This window comes from Pongo abelii, chromosome 18 (genome assembly GCF_028885655.2).
Source record: "Pongo abelii isolate AG06213 chromosome 18, NHGRI_mPonAbe1-v2.0_pri, whole genome shotgun sequence".
NCBI classification, from domain to species: domain Eukaryota; kingdom Metazoa; phylum Chordata; class Mammalia; order Primates; family Hominidae; genus Pongo; species Pongo abelii.
The window spans coordinates 15,082,012-15,100,645 of record NC_072003.2 but is presented as its reverse complement, the minus strand read 5'-3'; the positions used below and the strand labels follow the sequence as shown (position 1 = coordinate 15,100,645).

The window sequence follows — 18,634 nt, the reverse complement described above, 5'->3', positions numbered from 1 at the left end:
CAAAGTGCTAGGATTACAGGCTTGAGCCACCGTGCTGGCCTGTTTTAAATCTTGAGAGTGGAGGAAACCAGGGGCAGAGTTTCTTTTGGTTGTCTGACCTCAGGATGAAGCATCCGGTGTACAGTTAAACATTTTGTGCTTCAAAGGTTAACTTCTTGCTAGTAGTTCTCCTATTCTTCATTACTCTAAACAGAATGTCTCTCTTGCTTCTAGTCTTGAGTTGATTTTTAGATTTTCTTTCTAATATCTTAGGTTTAAGTTAATAGTGAACTCTGGTTTAGGAGTAATAATAAAAGTAGAGTGAAAAAACAAAACAGCACTGAGCACAGATCCGTCATCTTGGGGAAAGAATTCACCCCAATATAAGAGAACTAAATCTTTGTCTTCCCAAAGAGAGAAATCAATAAATAATGTCAAGAAAGTAATAATTCCCTCTTCTTTCTCTTCTTCTCCCTTTCCAGTCTCCTCCCTTTCCCCTAGCCTTTCTTCTCCCCTTCCTCGCTCCTCCTTTTCTCGTCTTCTCTTCCCTTCCCCTGTTTTTCCCCTCCTCTTTTCCTCCTCTTCCCTTCCCTCCTCTCCTCTTCCTGTCCCTCTGCTCCCCTCCCCTCCCCATCCCTCCCTTCCTCCCCCTTCCCCTCCCCATCCCTCCTTTTCCCCTCTCCTCCCTTCCCCTACCCTCCCTTCCTGTCCCCCTCCCCTTCCCTTCCCCTTCCCTTTCTTCCTCTTCTCTTCACTCCCCTTCCCTCCCCTCCTCTTCTCACTCCCTCCCCTCCCTTTCCCTCCACTTCTGTTCCCTTCTTTTCCCTCCACTCCCTTCCCTGTCTTCCCCTTCCCTTCCCTTCCATTCCCCTTTCCTTTCTTCTTCGTTCCTTCCCTCCCTACCCTCCTCTTCCATCTCTCTCCCCTCCCCTTTCATGTCCTTCCCCTCCCCTTTCATCTCCTTCCCCTCCCCTTTCATCTCCTTCCCCTCCCCTTCCATCCTCTTCCCTTCTTCCCTTCCCTTCCTTCCCTCCCTTCCTCTCCCTTCCTCTTTCTCTCCTCTCCCCTCCCCTCCTCTTCTCTTTCTCTCCCTTCCCTTCTCTTTCCTTCCCTTCCTTTCCCTTTCCTTCATTCCCTTCCCCTCCTTTTCCCTCCCCTTTTTTTCTCTCCCTTCCATTCCCTTCCCTCCCCTCCACTCCCCTACCTTCACCCCCTCCTCTCCCCTCCCCTCTCCTTCCCCTCCCTTCTCTCCTTTTCTCTTCTCTTCTCTCCTCTCCTCTCCTCTCATTCGTTCAACAAATATTCATCGAGTGCAGTGCATACAATCATCAAACCATGTGATATATGCTGAGGATAATGAAACCAATGAGACACTGTTCCTTCTTTCTAAAAGTGGAGAGTTTTGTATGGGAGATAGAAACCATCTCTTACAAGGAAAAGAGGCAAAAGATAACTGGAAAAAAAAAAAAGCAAGAATTTCTGGAGCATTTTGTTTTTAAAAGAATAATGTGCCAACATCCCAAGTGTTCTGGGTATCAATTTACACTGAAATCAATTTCCTAAACTCAAATTCATCTTTATCTGCAGGGTTGGACACTGAGAATTTCTGTTATTAAGATATAAGATTAGAAAACAAAGATTGAATTTTGCTCATCAGACAACAGATATAAAGTGGATGCGTATCTTGTTTTTGCATTTTCATGTTCAGTGGATGATTCTTAAAATATGTTTTTAAATATCAAAGCAATTGCATGCACATAGTTAAAAGCATAAATCAGCTTTATAAAGAAAAGCAGAAGTCTCCTTTGCCAATGTCCCCGCATCTCTTCTCTTGGGCACATTCCCAAAGGCAAGGGATTTTAATGGTTAGCTGTTTCTTCCAGAAAGTTAGCTTTATGCTATATTTCTAAATATGCATACATTATTATTTCTTTATTACCCTTTCCTAGATATTATTTATTGATATTCCTCTTTGGAAAGATAAGAATTTAGTTTTCTTATATGGGAATAAATGCTTTCCCCGCCTAGGACTAAGATGAAGGCTCTGTGTCTCTAAGAGCCTGGAGTGCTTCTCTGGAATCACTGCAGGCTGTTTGTTCCCACCATGAGGATTGTCCAGGCTAGAGGGAGGTAGCTTTGATGAGGGCAATGTTGTTTCAAGCACACAAGCAGCCTTCCCACAGGTACTGGCTGTTGTTGTGTTTTCCAGTTGGAATTGCTCAGGGAGGCTCAGGCCCCCCAGAATATAGGCTGGCATTGTAAATGAAGAAGAAAAAAACACACAACTTTTAAGATGGAAAACTCTTGCTGGAAGTCCAAGGATAGCTCTGGGGACCCTGCTGGAGGAAAAATTGAGTAGGTAGTGGTGGGTGGAACAGAGAGAAAAAAGGACATCTGCAGAGGCCCTTGCACATCAAGAAGGGAAGGATGAAAAACAGTTACTCTCAGGAATAAGACCTTCGTATGTGATGACAACAAGCGGTGGGGAAGGCAGGGATTATTTAGTACCCACTGCTGGGACAAATTTGGTAAAAATTCATGTTGATTCTTGCATCAGATTCAACACTGAAAAAAGAAAACCTATGCCTTCTAGATAAAGCCAACGGCTTAAAATTGTAAATTAAAATAATCACCAGGACAAAATAAAATTGAAGATTTATCAAGTTGCTGAAAAAGAGAGGACTTTGGGTGGATAAAATCACAAAATAAAAGATGGATGTAGTTGATTGTATTTTTTTAAATGTCTTTAACTTTAAAAATGTTTAAAAAGAAGCAAAGTGGGACCATATTCTAAGATGACAAACCAAGACTTGCTATTTTTAACATCAAGAGCCTATAGAATTATTACAAAAATCACTAAGATCCTGAAAGCTAAATTAGATAGGAAAATAAAAATCACAAGGAGGAATCAAAATGGCTTTAAAAACATATAGGAACATATTCAACCTTAATAGTAATCAAAGAAATACAAATTAAAATGGCAATACTATTTTCAGCCGGCAAATGTATAACATTTCTAAAAAATGAGACTACCCAAACTGATGGGAGTGTGGTGAAATTGATACTGTCATGCACTGCCGGAGGTAGTGTGAGTTTGTACAGCGCTTTTGGAAACCAACTTGGCAATGTATATCAACAGCCTTAAAAAGATCCGTGCTTCTTAATTCAACAATCTACCTCCGAGACAGTAATCATAAATGCAGCCAAAGTGTTTTGTATTAAAAACTCTGTGGTGGTGTTATTTATAATGGTGAAAAGGAGGATGTAATCTAAATGTTTAACATGAGGAGGAAAGGTTAGGTAAATGATACAATCCAGTTGCTGGATTATTATAAGTCATTAGTAGTGGGTCAGACCAACCTGAATCTATTCTCTGCTCCATCTTCTCTGTGTCCCAGGGAATAGTGCTTACATTTCTGTAAAATTGAACTAATAGGATCCTGCAGGGTGGTTGTGAGAATTTGGCCAGGTATTTGTACATTGCCTGAGAGGGGGTTCTTTTCTTATTTCTCAGTTTTTTTGTTTTTTTTTTTTTTTCTTTTTTCTGGCTCAGCACCTGGCACTATTCTATTGGAATAGATATTTCTGTGACGAATAGGATACTTATGGCCAAAGGATTCCTCCAGGAAAACATTAGCAGGAGAAAGGGGCTCAAAGGGCTTAAGGCCAGGAGAGATGCAGCTAGATGGAACTGCTACACAAATTCATGGGGGTACTTCTAGGACCTCATCCCTTACTACCCCACCCATCAGCTCCTCTCCTGAAACTCTCAATTCTATTGGGATCAAATCAATGTTTTTGTGATAGACACTGGGGGTAAAAGTGGGGGCCAGGGAGATGTTTGGGAAGCTGAGATGAATAAACCATGCCTTATGTTGAATAAAAAATTTTCTCTAGCTCTTGCCTGTAATCCCAGCACTTCAGGAGGCCAAGGCGAGCGGATCACTGGAGGTCAGGAGTTTGACACCAGCCTGACCAACATGGTGAAACCCCGACTTTCCAAAAAATACAAAAATTAGCTAGGCGTGGTGGCACACGCCTGTAATCCCAGCTACTTGGGAGTTGAGGCAGGAGAATCGCTTGAACCTGGGAGGCAGAGGTTGCAGTGGGCCAAGATCGCGCCATTGCATCCATCCTGGGCGACAAAAGCAAAACTCGGTCTCAGAAAAAAACAAACAAAAAAAAAGTCCCTTTGAGAAATTCATTTTGTGCAAGACTTAGCAGCACATAATGTTCCCCATGTAGAGGAAAAAATGAAGGAGCCTCTCTCTGTAGTGTTAATGGTCTTGTTCTCATCCTCAATGTGAGCGTATTTTCCTTTTTTAGTGTAGTGGGCACAATTTCTTGTGATTTTTCTTTCCTAATGAGCTAAAATGTCTTCATGTTAATCCTGGAGATCCTTTCATTTTAAAAAATCAACATGCATCCAGAATAAAAAGCAACTCTTGGAGAAAACCACCACTAGCTTTGTGACATATTTAGCAAGTATCTGCTGAGTACATATTATGTGTCCAGTTGGACACATGATACCAATTATACCCACTTACCTATTACCAGTTATATGTACAGCTTTATCATGTGTGGCAAACAGATGTGGCAGTTAATTCAGGGTCTCAGTCCTCAACAAGCTGTGATCAAATGGTGGAGACATCCAGGTAAAACAAAACTAATGATAACATGTAGTCAAGGGAGCTTGCCTGTGCTACATATGAAGTAACATGTGCAGAAGACAGACGGGAGGGTCTGTTCAGGAAGAGAAGTCAAGGAAGGGTTTTAGGAGGTGGTAAACTTTATCTGATCTTTGAGAGAGAATAAGCTTGTCAATGTTTGAAAGCAAAACACTGTAGGGCTTTTGTGGCACATATGCATCCATTTAGACTATATAGCATGGTTTTGAAGGCAGAGAGCCCTGGATTAAACCCCGGTTCAGCTGGTCACCAGCTGTGTACATTGGAAATGCTACTCAACCTCTCTGAGCCTTACTTTCTGCATATGTAAAATGGGCAAAGCAATACTTCCCCTATGGGGGACATACAGGAATAAATCCTCCTCCATATTTCCAGGGATACCCAGCCTTCTGGTGATCACAAACAGAAAACACTTCCAAGATGGGGCTTTCTATGCTCCCACTGCCGTCTATCTTCCCCGCTATGGTCTCTTAACAGTGAGCCAGTGAGCCTCTGCCAAGCAGACTCTTCTGCTGTTGATTCAGTGGTGAGCTTGGAAAAGCCACTTCCCTTCCCTGTACCTTGGTTTTCTCACCTAACAAATAAAGGAGGTAAACAAAAATAGTGCCTTTCAGCTATATCGTTCTGAGAGTGTTCTAGGCAGAGGAGACAGTATATGCTAAGGTCTTGGGTGATATACTAGAGGTGGTATGGATAAAGAGAAAGAATATAGGAGGCAGTGGCTACAGTAAGGCTGTAGAGATAGGTGGGAATCTGTGCCTCAGAGAGGTGATATAACTTGCCCAAGGCCATCTATCTTATAAATAGGGGATCTGGGATTTGATCCAAGGTCTGGAGCAGAATCCATGCTCTTGCAATCACCACAGATTTGGTGAAACTTGGCCTCTTTAAAGTTCCCCACTAGCAAGGCTGACATTTGCCAAAAGTGAGTTTTTGTTCAAGGGCGTTAGAATGAGACCCAGAGAGCCTGACCCAGTTATAATTACTCTACCTGCCACAGAACATTTAAAACCAACCACACTGGGAGGAAATGTTTGCTGGGCTCTGATAAGGGCTTACATGGAGCAATGCCCTGCCTTGCTCACCAGACTCCAACAGAATCCAACTGTTTATTTGATGGAAACTGCAGTTTGTCTTTATTTACATTTCCCCTGATGGTGAGGGTCAGCAGGCTGCAACCTGGCCGAGATAAGGAGTAGGACTTTGAAGCATTGGGGTGATACGTTGCACAAAGCCTGTAGAATTCTACAGACCCAACAAGAGCAGGAGTTGGGGGCGAGGGGTAGTTAAGGACACCATTGCAACTCTCCTGGGCACCTCCACTGGAATTTTGAAAGGAGATCTTTTGTACAAGGCAAAGCAGACTTGGAAACAGAATGTACCCTCCTAATGACTTGCTCTTAGGAGAGTGAGGAAGGAAAAGAGAAAATGAGGGAGATAGAATGAGCTTTGCAAGAACGTATTTACAATTAAATTGCATTTTAAAGGAAATGTGGAAATCCTTGCTCTGCAGAGAAGTGAAGTGGAGAGAAGCCAGCAAATTATAGTCAAAAGTGTACCAGCTTTGGAGACAAGAAGACTTCGGTTGCAATGCTGGATCTACAATTATTGGTTGTATGACCTTGTCCAATTAACCTAGCTGAAGATCAATGTCTGAAAATAAGGATAATTATACACTTACATAAGGAAATGATTGTGCAGGTTGTAACACAGCTGTCACTAAATATGATTTTTCTGTCTTATTAATCAAGATATATGTACAATAAACAGGAAATGGGGAGGAGTAGAGCACCTTGGAGTCATAAAAGTAGACTCTGATTAGAAGTATAGTGGTTAGCATCTGGGAATCATTTGATAAATCTCCCTTTAAGAAGAAATAAATTTTGAGCCATGGAAGGTAGCATCTCCTAGACAGGGAGTTAGGTCTAGAGCCTGACTTTGGAAGTAGATCAAGTGGTACCATTTCCTTGGGTTCTGAGAGTTTAGGAAAGTGTGCATAGTGACCACTGACCTCAGACCCTGAGAAGGGATATGGGGAAGACTTTGGGATTCAGTGGTTAGCAGGGATATATCCCAAGTCTGACACTCAAATCAAATGCTATAATGTGGAGCTCACATTTGGGCCACCTTGACCAAGCTCAATGCAGAAGAAATGGAATCCAAGAACCACATTTGTGATCCGGGAACTGTAACATCAGTGTAGAGAGAAGGAACAAATGTTATCTGTTGGACTCTGTAGAACAGTTTCCTGTTTTGTAGAATCACCTGGAAAGCTTTGGAAACAAATAAGTGTCCTGAGCTCTATCCCCAAGCCCATTAAATCAACATCATCATGTGCAGCCAGGCTTGAGAACCACAGATGTAGACCAATTTTAAAAAGCACTCAGGTTGTTTTCAGCTTAAGGTTATTATGACCAGTGCTGTTATGAATATCCATCCATGTGTAAGTCGGCGTGTACGGTGGTAAAGGAGTTGACAAAACATTCTATATCCCTACCATGGGATACTCTTCAACCATAAAAAGAAACTGTTGACACACATGACATCATGAATGAACCTCAAATGTATTATGTAAAGTGAAAAAGAAAAGAAAAACAGAGAGACCACCAAATTGCATGATTCTAGGTATATGAAATGTCTGGAAAAGGTAGAAACAGAAAGTAGATTAGTGGTTGCCTGGAGCTGGAGGTGGGCATAGTGATGAACTCAAAATGAGGATGAGGGATCTTATGGGGTGTGTGTGTGTGAGAATGTTCTAGGCTGGGTGTGGTGGCTCATGCCTGTAATCCCAGCACTCTGGGAGGCTGAGGTGGGTGGATAACCTGAGGTCAGGAGTTCGAAACCAGCCTGACCAACATGGTGAAACCCCTCTACTAAAAATACAAAAATTAGCCAGGCATGGTGGCAGGCACCTGTAATCCCAGCTACTTCGGAGGCTGAGGCAGGAGAGTCACTTAAACCCAGGAAGCAGAGTTTGCAGTGAGCCGTGATTGTGCCACAGCCTGGGCGATAAGAGAAAAACTCCATCTCAAAATAAAAAAAAATAAAAAAAAGAGAGAGAAAATGTTCTAAAACCGATTTATGACGGTAGTTGCATCACTTGGTAGTGTTACCAAAAATTATGGAAGCATACAATTGAAATGGGCACTTTTCATAATATGTAAAATACAGCTCAATAAATTTGTTTATAAAAGCAATAAAGTAGGAAGAAACAATAGTGATCGCCGACAGTTTCAAAGCAATTGCTGTTCTTTTTTGAGTGTGGAAGTTGTACAATGACCCTACAATGACCCTTCCACCCCTCTGCCACAGGTAGACTCCATAAAACCTCATTTCTTTTTTTCTATTTAAAAACAATTTTTTTTAATAGAGATGGAGTCTCGCTATGTTACCCCAGCTGGTCTTGAACTCCTGGACTCAAGCCATCCTCCCACCTCGGCCTCAGAAAGCGCTGGTATTACAAGCATGAGCCACTGCACCCAGCCTAGAACCTCAGTTCTTTTGAGTAAAATTGATGAAGAGACCTAACGAGGGTTATCAGAGTTTGGGCCAATCTTGTAGGTGAAGGACTAAAAAGATTACTTGGAAAAATAAAATAAATATCATCACATTTATACACTAAATTTATAGAACAGCTGATACCAGTTATGTGAGGATTGAGTGAAATATACGCATACTGGTAGAATGCCTTGGCAGTTGGAAGATGTGCAACAGTTATTAATCCCCTTTTCCTCCACCTTGGGAAAAACGTGTTATCTTTCTCTCTTCTTTACAATTTACCCCATCCCATTGTTTACCATCAGAACTATACATATATTGAACAGATTTTTTTTATTCTCTGCAACCCTTAGACTTTACTGATTGACTCACTGATATTTTTTCTCGCTCTCTGTTTTTATTTGTGATGTTAAACTCTCAGAACAACTGGGGTTATTGCTTTCTCTCTCATTTCCTGAACTTGCAAAGCCACAGAATTGGAGCAGTGGCAATGATGTGTCCAAGCCTCCAGTTGATTCATCAGAATTGGTACGTTTCACCCCATTCTACTGGCTTCACCTGCCATCAGCTGTGAACCTCCACGTGGGACAAAGTTTATTGAAGTATTATTAATATTAAGGACCCAGTTTTCAACTGTGCATTCCCCTCACACCAATGCAAAAAAAAGAGATTCTACTCTCCTGGTAAGACATCTCAATGACATGTCTTAATAGACACATTTCAAAATCTCAGATCTGTGACTGTGGACAAGTTGCTTAACCCCTGATATGGTTTGGCTGTATTCCCACCCAAATCTCATCTTAAGTTTCCATGTGTTGTGGGAGGGACCTGGTGGGAGGTAATTGAATCATGGGGGCAGGTCTTTCCTGTGCTGTTCTCCTGATAGTGAATAAGTCTCATGAGATCTGATGGTTTTAGAAGAGGGAATATCCCAGCACAAGCTCTCTCTTTGCCTGCTGCCATCCATATAAGATGTGACTTGCTCCTCCTTGCCTTCTGCCATGATTGTGAGGCCTCCCCAGTCCCATGGAACTGTAAGTCCATTAAACCTCTCTTTCTTTTGAAAATTGCCCAGTATTGGGTATGTCTTTATCAGTCAGCAGCTTGAGAACGGACTAATACAACTCGCTAGAATCACTCTTTGTCTGTTAAATGGGAATGCCTATTGCACAGGAAAATTATGAAAATTCAACAAGAGTAGTTTTACAAAGAGGCCATAGGAGCAGACACAGGGCAGGGTTTCAGTGAATGTTCGTTTTCTCTCCTAAACCTCAGAAACTTAAGAATCTCTAAGATTTTCATGAATTATCAAAGTCCATGGTTACCCATGTATCTGGAATTGGAAAGCACTTTCCCATAGGACAGTCTCCCAGGGCCATCAGAGAGTCAGTAGGAGCTGAAAATACTGCTGTCGAAAGAGAATCTGGGCTCCTCCAAAGTAGTTGTTTTTAGAAAAGAATCATTCACTGTGTGACCTTGAAAAAAATCACTTAACATCTTCAGTTTTCTCACTTAGTCAAAAGTAAGATATTTGTCTAGACAAGTATCCATAACACATGCCATTGGCTTGCTTACCTCTTACTTGAAGGCTCATAAGATCAAAGCATAAAAATATGTGTTTCTGTCCATCATTTATTGCACCACTCCAGACAAAAGGGGAAGATGGGTAGGCCATCGTCTTGAGTTGTCTTTGTTAATCAATGTTTTTAATTTGGTGTCCTGGCTCTCAGTCTCCTTACATGAATCCTTTTTGATGCTGTGGGTAAATTTCCAGTTGCTATACACAAGATTGTTCTGCTTTAGCATCAGCTTTTATGGTGTGATTCGTTAGATATATATACTTAGGAAATGCACTTCATATTGCTAATACAACTCTTGAAAAAAATTTTCTTTCCCTTGCTAATCAGTTGAAATGCCTTGAAGAGGTTACCTACTCCTATAGTTTCGGATGCAAAGGCTTATAAATGGTTTAATTTTAAGTTTTAATTAATTATTCCAGCCTCTAGCAGCTGTGCAGTGAAGTGGTTGTTAATTCCCCATGGTAGAGATAATGTGAGCAGACAGAAGGGATCCAAATTACTGCTGGCTGACCCTGAAAGAAGGAGGGAAGAGAAAGCTCCTGATTATGTCAAGTGGCCCGAATTCCATGACATGCCAACTCTGGGTGGAATCAGAGTGCTTGAAAAAGTCATTCATGTTTCCTCAAAGCTGGAAAAGCCACTTAGCAATGATAGCCATCCTTTGGAGGAAATCCAGTGAAATCAAACATGTTTCGAGGAGGACTCACTAATTCCCTGCAGCAGAAAGACCTCAGCCAGTGCTGAGAATTCAATCAATTGTCCTTTTGTCAAGCACAAATTCCCAAGATCCACTGGAAGTGTGGCCCAGAGCGCTAATTATTGGGTCCACTGTGAGTTGGGGCCATAGTTATTTGATCCAGGAGACCTGTCACTCACTATCAAATCTACATTCCTCACTGATGACAAGGTATGAGGTCAAACCTCCTTCTATTCAGAAGACATTTGAGTGCAGCTCTACCGTCTACCAGCTACTTGAGACTGGGTAATAAAGACCTCACAGGGCTACTGTGAAGATCAAGTGTGGTAACTGATGAGTTAGGTGTTCACTCTACATTGTTTCTCTTATATAATGAGGTTATTTATATTAATATTGGGTGTTTTTCTTTTTAGATCTTTTCTATGCATGTTTTAATGTAATTGAGATTGCACTGCATAGACAATTTTGCCTGGATATAGAAATAAAAGTTCAACACCATATTCTATTAGAGCTCCAGACTTTGCTTTACTGTTTTAGCAATTAAGTCTAAGGTCAACATAGTTCTGATTTCTTTCTGTGTAAACATTTTTCTCCTTTCTTATCAATATTTTACAATTTTCTTTTAATTTTTTGTGATTATAATATATTGTCAAATGTATGAGTTCAATGTAGTAATATTTTAAGAATACTTGGATGTATGTTCATGAGTACATTTGGTGTGTAATTTTGATTTCAGAATGTCTTTGTCTAGTTTAAATAGTGGCATTATGCTGGCCTCATAAAACATGGGAGGTATATCCCTGTTCTCTATTTTCTGAAAGAGCTTACCATTAGTATGATTTCTTCTATGAGTGTTTTATAGAACTCACCAATAAAATCACCTTGGCTTTTCATCTTGTTTGTGAAAATATTTTTAATGGAAAATTTAATTTCTTTACTAATATTCCTTTATTATCCTTTTAATGTCTCTAGAATCTCTGAAAATAACCTCTCTTTCCTTCCTGATTCTGTTAATTTGTATTCTCCCTCTTTTTTCTTGATTAGTTCTAACTAGGTCTTCATCAATTCTGTTGAAATTTTTATTTTTTATTTTTTTAAAATTAATTAATTAATTAAGTAATTAAATTTTTCCACAATTTATTGGGGTACAGGTGGTATTTGGTTACATGAGTAAGTTTTTTAGTGGTGATTTGTGAGATTTTGGTGCACCTATCACGTGAGCAGTATACACTGGACCATATTTGTAGTCTTTTATCCCTCGCCCCCTCTGTCTCTTCCCCCTAAGTCCCCAAAGTCCATTATCATCCTTATGCTTTTGCATCCTTATAGCTTAACTCCCACATATCAGTGAGAATATACGATGTTTGGTTTTCCATTCCTTAGTTACTTCACTTAGTATAATAGTCTCCATTCTCATCCAGGTCACTGCAAATGCTGTTAATTCATTCCTTTTTATTGCTGCATAGTATTCCATCATATATACATATAGCACAGTTGCTTTATCCACTCGTTGACTGACAGGTATTTGGTCTGGTTCCATGATTCTGCTATTGTGAATTGTGCCGCTATAAACATGCATGTACAAGTATCTTTTTCGTATAATGATTTCTTTTCCTCTGGGTAGATACCCAGTAGTGGGATTGCTGGATCAAATGGTAATTCTACTTTTAGTTCTTTAAGTAATCTCCACACTGTTTTCCATAGTGCCTGTACTAGTTTACATTCCCACCAGCAATGTAGTAGTGTTCCCTGTTCACCACATCCATGCCAACATCTACTGTTTTTTTATTTTTTGATGATGGTCATTCTTGCAGGAATAAGGTGGTATCACATTGTGGTTTTGATTTGCATTTCCCTGATCATTAGTGATTTTGAACATTTTTTCATATGTTTGTTGGCCATTTGTATATCTTCTTTTGAAAACTGTCTATTCATGTCCTTAGACCACTTTTTGATGGGATTGTTTGATTTCGTCTTACTGATTTGTTTGAGTTAGTTGTAGATTCTGGATATTAGTTCTTTGTCAGATGTATAGATTGTGAAGATTTTCTCACACTCTGTGGGTTGTCTGTTTACTCTACTGACTGTTCCTTTTACCATGCAAAAGCTCTTTATTTTAATTAGGTCCCAGCTATTTATCTTTGTTTTTATTGCATTTGCTTTTAGATTCTTGATCATAAAATCCTTGCCTAAGCCAATGTCTAGAAGGGTTTTTCCAATGTTATCTTCTAGAATTTTTATAGTTTCAGGTATTAGGTTTAAGTCCTTAATCCATCTTGAGTTGATTTTTGTATAAGATGAGAGATGAGGATCCAGTTTCTTTCTCCTACATGTGGCTAGCCAATTATCCCAGCACCATTTGTTGAAAAGGGTGTCCTTTCCCCACTTTATGATTCTATTTGCTTTGTTGAAGATCAGTTGGCTGTAAGTATTTGGGTTTATTTCTAGGTTCTCAATTCTGTTCCATTGGTCTATGTGCATATTTCTATACCAGTACCATGCTGTTTTGGTGACTATGGCCTTATGGTGTAGTTTGAAATCAGGTAGTGTGATGCCTCCAAATTTGTTCTTTTTTCTTAGTCTTGCTTTGGCTATGCAGGCTCTTTTTTGGTTCTGTATGAATTTTAGAATTTTTTTTTTTTCTAGTTCTGTAAAGAATGATGGTGGTATTTTGATGAGGATTGTGTTGAATTTGTAGGTTGCATTTGGCAGTATGGTCATTTTCACGATTTTGATTCTACCCATTCATGAGCATGGGATGTGTTTCTATTTGTTTGTGTCATCTGTGATTTCTTTCAGCAGTGTTTTGTAGTTTTCCTTGTAGAGGTTTTCTGACTCCTTGGTTAGGTATATTCCTAATTTTTTGTTTTTTTTTTTGTTTTTTGTTTTTTGTTTTTGCAGCTATTGTAAAAGCGGTTGAGTTCTTGATTTGATTCTCCACTTGGTCACTGTTGGTTTATAGAAGAGCTACACATTTGTGTACATTAATCTCATATCCAGAAACTTTGCTGAATTAATATATCAGGAGCTTTCTGGTGGAGTCCTTAGGGTTTTCAAGGTAAACGATCATATGGTCAGCAAACAGTGACAATTTAACTTCCTCTTTACTGATTTGGATGCCCTTTTTTTCTTTCTCTTGTCTTAATGTTCTGGCTAAGACTTCTACTACTGTGTTGAAGAGGAGTGGTGAGAGTGGGCATCCTTGTCTTCTTCCCATTCTCAGAGGGAATGCTTTCATCTTTTCCTCATTCAGTATTATGTTGGCTGTGGGTTTGTCATAGATGGCTTTTATTACCTTAAGGTATGTCCTTTGTATGCCGATTTTTCTGAGAGTTTTAATCATAAAGTGATGCCGGATTTTGTTGAATTCTTTTTCTGCATCTATTGAGATGATCATGTGATTTTTGTTTTTAGTTCTGTTTATGTGGTGTATCACATTTATTGACTTGCGTATATGTTAAACTATCCCTGCAACCCTAGCATGAAACCCACTTGATCATGGTGGATTATTTTTTTGATATGTTGTTGGATTCAGTTAGCTAGTATTTTGTTAAGGATTTTGGCATCTATATTCATCAAGGATATTGGTCTGTAGTTTTCTCTTTTGGTTACGTCCTTTCCTGGTTTTGGTATTAGGGTGATGTTGGCTTCATCGGATGAATTTGGTAGGGTTACTTCTTTCTCTATCTTGTGGAATGTGTCAAAAGGATTGATATGCATTCTTCTTTGAATGTCTGGCAGGATTCTGCTGTGAATCCATCTGGTCCTGGAGTTTTTTTTGTTAGTAATTTTTAAATTACCATTTCAATCTCACTGTTTGTTATTGGTCTGTTCAGGGTATCTAATTCTTCCTGATTTAAGCTGGGAGGGTTGTATTTTTCCAGGAATTTATCCATCTCTTCTAGGTTTTCTAGTATATGCATATAAAGGTGTTCATAGTACCTGCGAATGATCTTTTCTATTTCAGTGGTGTCAGTTGTGATATCTCCTGTTTCATTTCTTAGTGAGGTTATTTAGATTTTCTCTCTTCTTTTCTTGGTTAATCTTGCTAATAGTCTATCAATTTTATGTATTTTTTCAAAGAAGAAGGCTTTTGTTTCATTTATCTTTTGTATTTTTTTGGTTTCAATTTCATTTAGTTCTGCTCTGATCCTGGTAATTTCTTCTGCTGGGTTTGGGTTTGGTTTGTTCTTGTTTTTCTAGTCCCTTGAGGTGTGACCTTAGAATGTCACTTTGTGCACTTTCAGTCTTTCTGATGTAGGCACTTAGGGCTATAAACTTTCCTCTTTGCACTGCCTTTACTGTATCCCAGAGGGTTTGCATTCAGTTCAACAAATTTTTTAAATTTCCATCTGGATTTCATTTTTGACCCATTGCTCATTCAGGAGCAGGTTAGTTAATTTCCATGCATTTGCGTGGTTCTGAAGGTTCCTTTTGGAGTTGATTTCCAGTTTTATTCTACTGTGGTCTGAGAGAGCGCTTGACATAATTTCTATTTTCTTAAATTTACTGAGGCTCATTTTATGGCTTATCATATGGTCTATATTGGAAAAAGTTCCATGCGCTGTTGAATAGAAAATGTATCCTGTGGTTGATGGAGGAAATGTTCTGTATATATCTGTTACGTCCATTTGTTCCAAGGTATAGTTTTAATCCATTGTCACTTTGTTGACTTCAAAGTATTTACAAGAAACCTTCCAGTTATTAATCTCAAATTTAATTCTATTGTAGTCACAAACTAGTCTCTGTTATTTCAATCCTCTCAAATTTATTGAGACTTGTATGGACCTGCATATGATCTACTTTTGTGAATGCCTTAATTATTTGAAAATAATGAATATTCTACAATTGATGGATGTAGAGGTCTATAAACATCAAAGATGTCCAGGCAGTCGATAGTATCATTCAAGTGACCTACGTCTTTATCTAAAATATCGACTATGATTGTGAAATCACTTCTTTCTCCCTGTAGTCATGTCAGTATTTGGTCCATTTGTTTTGGATGTCTGTTTTCAGGTGCATATGCATGTATGATTGTTGTCTTCCTGAAGAATTGTCTGTTTTAGTATTATGTAATGTCACTCCAGTAATGTTCTTTGTATTAATTCAATTTTGTTAGGATGTATAGGTTTGTCAATACATACAAAGTATCTATTGTCCTTGTTTTGGTAAATTGTGTCTTTGAAGGAATTAGTCCATTTCATCTAAGTTATCAAATGTGTGGGCATGGAGTTGTTTGTTGTATACTTTTACTCTGCTTTAAATATTCATGAGATCAGAGTAGTGATGCTACTTTTTCATTTCTGATATTAGTAATTTGTATCTTCTCTCTCTCTCTTTCTCTTTTTTTTTTTTTTTTTTTTTTTTTGGTTAGCTTGGCTAGCGGTTTATATCAACTTTATTGAAACTTTCAAAAAGCCAGCATATGGCTTTGTTGATTTTCTCTATTATTCCCTTGATTTCTATTCCATTAATTTCTGTTCTTTCATCATAAGACCTGTGCTCCAACCTCTGAGCTTGAGAGCCTCATTATGCTTTTATATTATTTCTTTCTATCTAATTGCTTTAGGCTTAAACAACTCTTCTTTCTCTAGTTTCTGGAGGTGGACAATTAGTCTATTGATTTTAGATATTTATTCTTTTCTAACTTGTGCATCGAATATTATGGATTTCCCTCTAAGGACTGCTTTCATTGTATCTCACAAATTTTGCTAAGTTGTATTTTCATTTTCATTTAGTTCAAAATATTTTAAGAAGTTTTTGAGTCTTCTTTGACTTGTGTATTATTTAGAAGTATATTGTTTATGATCCACACATCTCAAGAATGTTCTAGATATCTTACTGTTATTTATTTCTTATTTAATTATGTTGTAATGAGAGTATATACCTAATAAGATTTCAGTTGTTTAGAATTTATTGAGACTTAGATATCTACATGCAATGAGGTTGTACCCTTTCCTTGTACCATACCCACCCTTTAACTCAAAACGAATCAAGAATCTAAACATAAGAATTATAACTATAAAGCTCTTAGAAGAAACTGTAGGAGAAAAGCCTCATGACAGCAAAAGACATGTGAAAGTAGATGAGTTGAACTACATCAAAATAAAAACCACTCTGTGCAGGAAAGGACGCAATAAGCAGTGAAAAGGCAACCCAAAGAAATGGGAGAATGTATTAGGCTGATGCAAAAGTAATTTTGCGGTCTTTGCCACTACTTTTTAAATTTTTATTTTATTTTTTATTTTTAAAATTGCTTTTAATATGCCATGTAGATACTGTGCTAGTCACATTATTTACATTTTCTTATTCAATATAACTTAATTCTCATTTTTAAAAATATCTATGAGCCAGAGATGAAGACGGAGATGGGAAAGATGAAGAAACTAATGCTACACAGAGCAATTGCACAACTTACCCAAGGTTATACAGCTAGTAAGTCACTTTTATTATTACGGATGTTTCTTTCTACCTCTTTAAAATTCTTTGTCATGAAATCTGATGTTAACATGGCTTCCTATAGTTCTTATCAGTATGGTTTCTTATTAATATGTTTTTCTGCTTTCTTATGCTTACTGTTTGCATAGTATATCTTTTTTCGATTATTTTAATTTCAATCTTTCTGTATACTTTTATTTCAAAATATGCATCTTCAGATAGTATGATGACTTCTTCCTTTTAATTTTGGTGTAGTCCATTTATGTTTAATGGAATTACTGAATTGATTGTATTTAAGTCAACTATTTTTCTGGTTTTTTTCCATTTTCAGTTTTTGTTCTTGTTCCTCAGTTTTTATTTTTCCTTTCCTTTCTTTCTTAGGGTTATTTAAATGTCTTTTAGCAATTCATTATATTTTCTCTTAATTTTTCAATCACACTTTTTCTAAGATTTTCAGTGATTGTTCTAGTTATATCAATATATCTTCTTTGTAAGCCAATTAGAGTTTATATGGAATCATATTGTACTTTTTTATATTTCACACCAGTTAATGTACAATTTTTGCTTTCTTTTTCCATTTTTTTCCCTTCATACCTGGGCCACCTCCCACCTTCCTAGTTTCTGCTTTATCCTTTATGTTTTATTCATAAATGTGATACTTCCAACAGTATAATTTCATTACCCAGCACCCTTATGATGCTTTATATACTTGTTTTATAATTTTACTTCTATGTTTGTTTTAAACTTCATTTTACAATGTTATTATTTTTATTCAATCAGTGTTAAGAGATGTTAACTTAAATTTTCCCATAATTAAAGAACATTATGAGAAAAAGAAAACAATATTTTATATTAAATTACTTATTTACCATTTACAGTGCTCATCACTCTTTTGAGTACATTCAGGTTTCTATCTGATATTATTTCTCTTTGGCTTGAAGAATATCCTTCTACATTTCTTCTAATGCACGCATGCTGGTAAGGTATTCTTCCAGGTATGATTTATCTAAAAATGCCTATATCTCACCTTTAGTTTTGAAGGCTATTTTTGCTGTATATAGACTTTTTGATTGCCAACTTTTATTTTTTCCTTCAGCATATTCAAGATTTTTTTGTTATTGTTTCTGGCCTCCATCGTTTCTGACAAAAAGTCAGTAATATTTTTTACATTTGTTCTCTTGAATTTTATGTGTTTTTATTTTCCTACTTTAAAGAGTTTTTATCTTTTGTTTTCTACAGTTTAACTACATAGTTCCTGAGTGTGGTTATATTTGTATTTACTGAGTTTCTTGAACTATAACTTACTGTTATATCTTTATCACATTTTTGTGAAATGTTTAGCTATTACTTCTTAAAAATATATGTATTTTCTGCTTCAGTATTACTCTTTTCTCTTTTGGAGACTTCAACTACATGTGTGTCAGATCATTTGATATTGTCCCACAGGATCATAGGACTCTGTTACATTTTTTTAGCTTTTTTCATTTTGTTCTTTAGGTTGCATAACTTTCAATTACATGTCTTTCAAGTCACTGAATGTTTCTTTTGCTTACCCGGTGAGTTTCTAAATTTCAGATATTGGACTTTTCATTACTATACTTCTAAGTTCTAGCCTTTTCATTTGATTTTTTTTTGCAGTTTCTATTTAACTGGTGAGATTTCCTGTCTATTCACTCATTAAGATTACATTTTCCTTTAGTTTTTTTTAATATCATTTGTGAATATTTATAATCACTGTTTGAGAGTCTTTGTCT

General features: G+C 37.6%; 1 protein-coding gene across 1 annotated transcript in view; it reads left to right on the top strand.

Moving 5' to 3' along the window:
* Nucleotides 1–17,965, top strand: part of SHISA9 (shisa family member 9) — a 381,349-nt gene extending 363,384 nt beyond the window's left edge. Inside the window, exons 4-5 of the mRNA XM_054534729.2 lie at nucleotides 16,797–16,877; nucleotides 17,759–17,965. Coding sequence (XP_054390704.1) covers nucleotides 16,797–16,877; nucleotides 17,759–17,862 — 185 coding nt within the window. The 3' untranslated portion in view covers nucleotides 17,863–17,965. The remainder of the gene's footprint in view (nucleotides 1–16,796; nucleotides 16,878–17,758) is intronic.
* The last annotated feature ends 669 nt before the right edge of the window (nucleotides 17,966–18,634 follow it).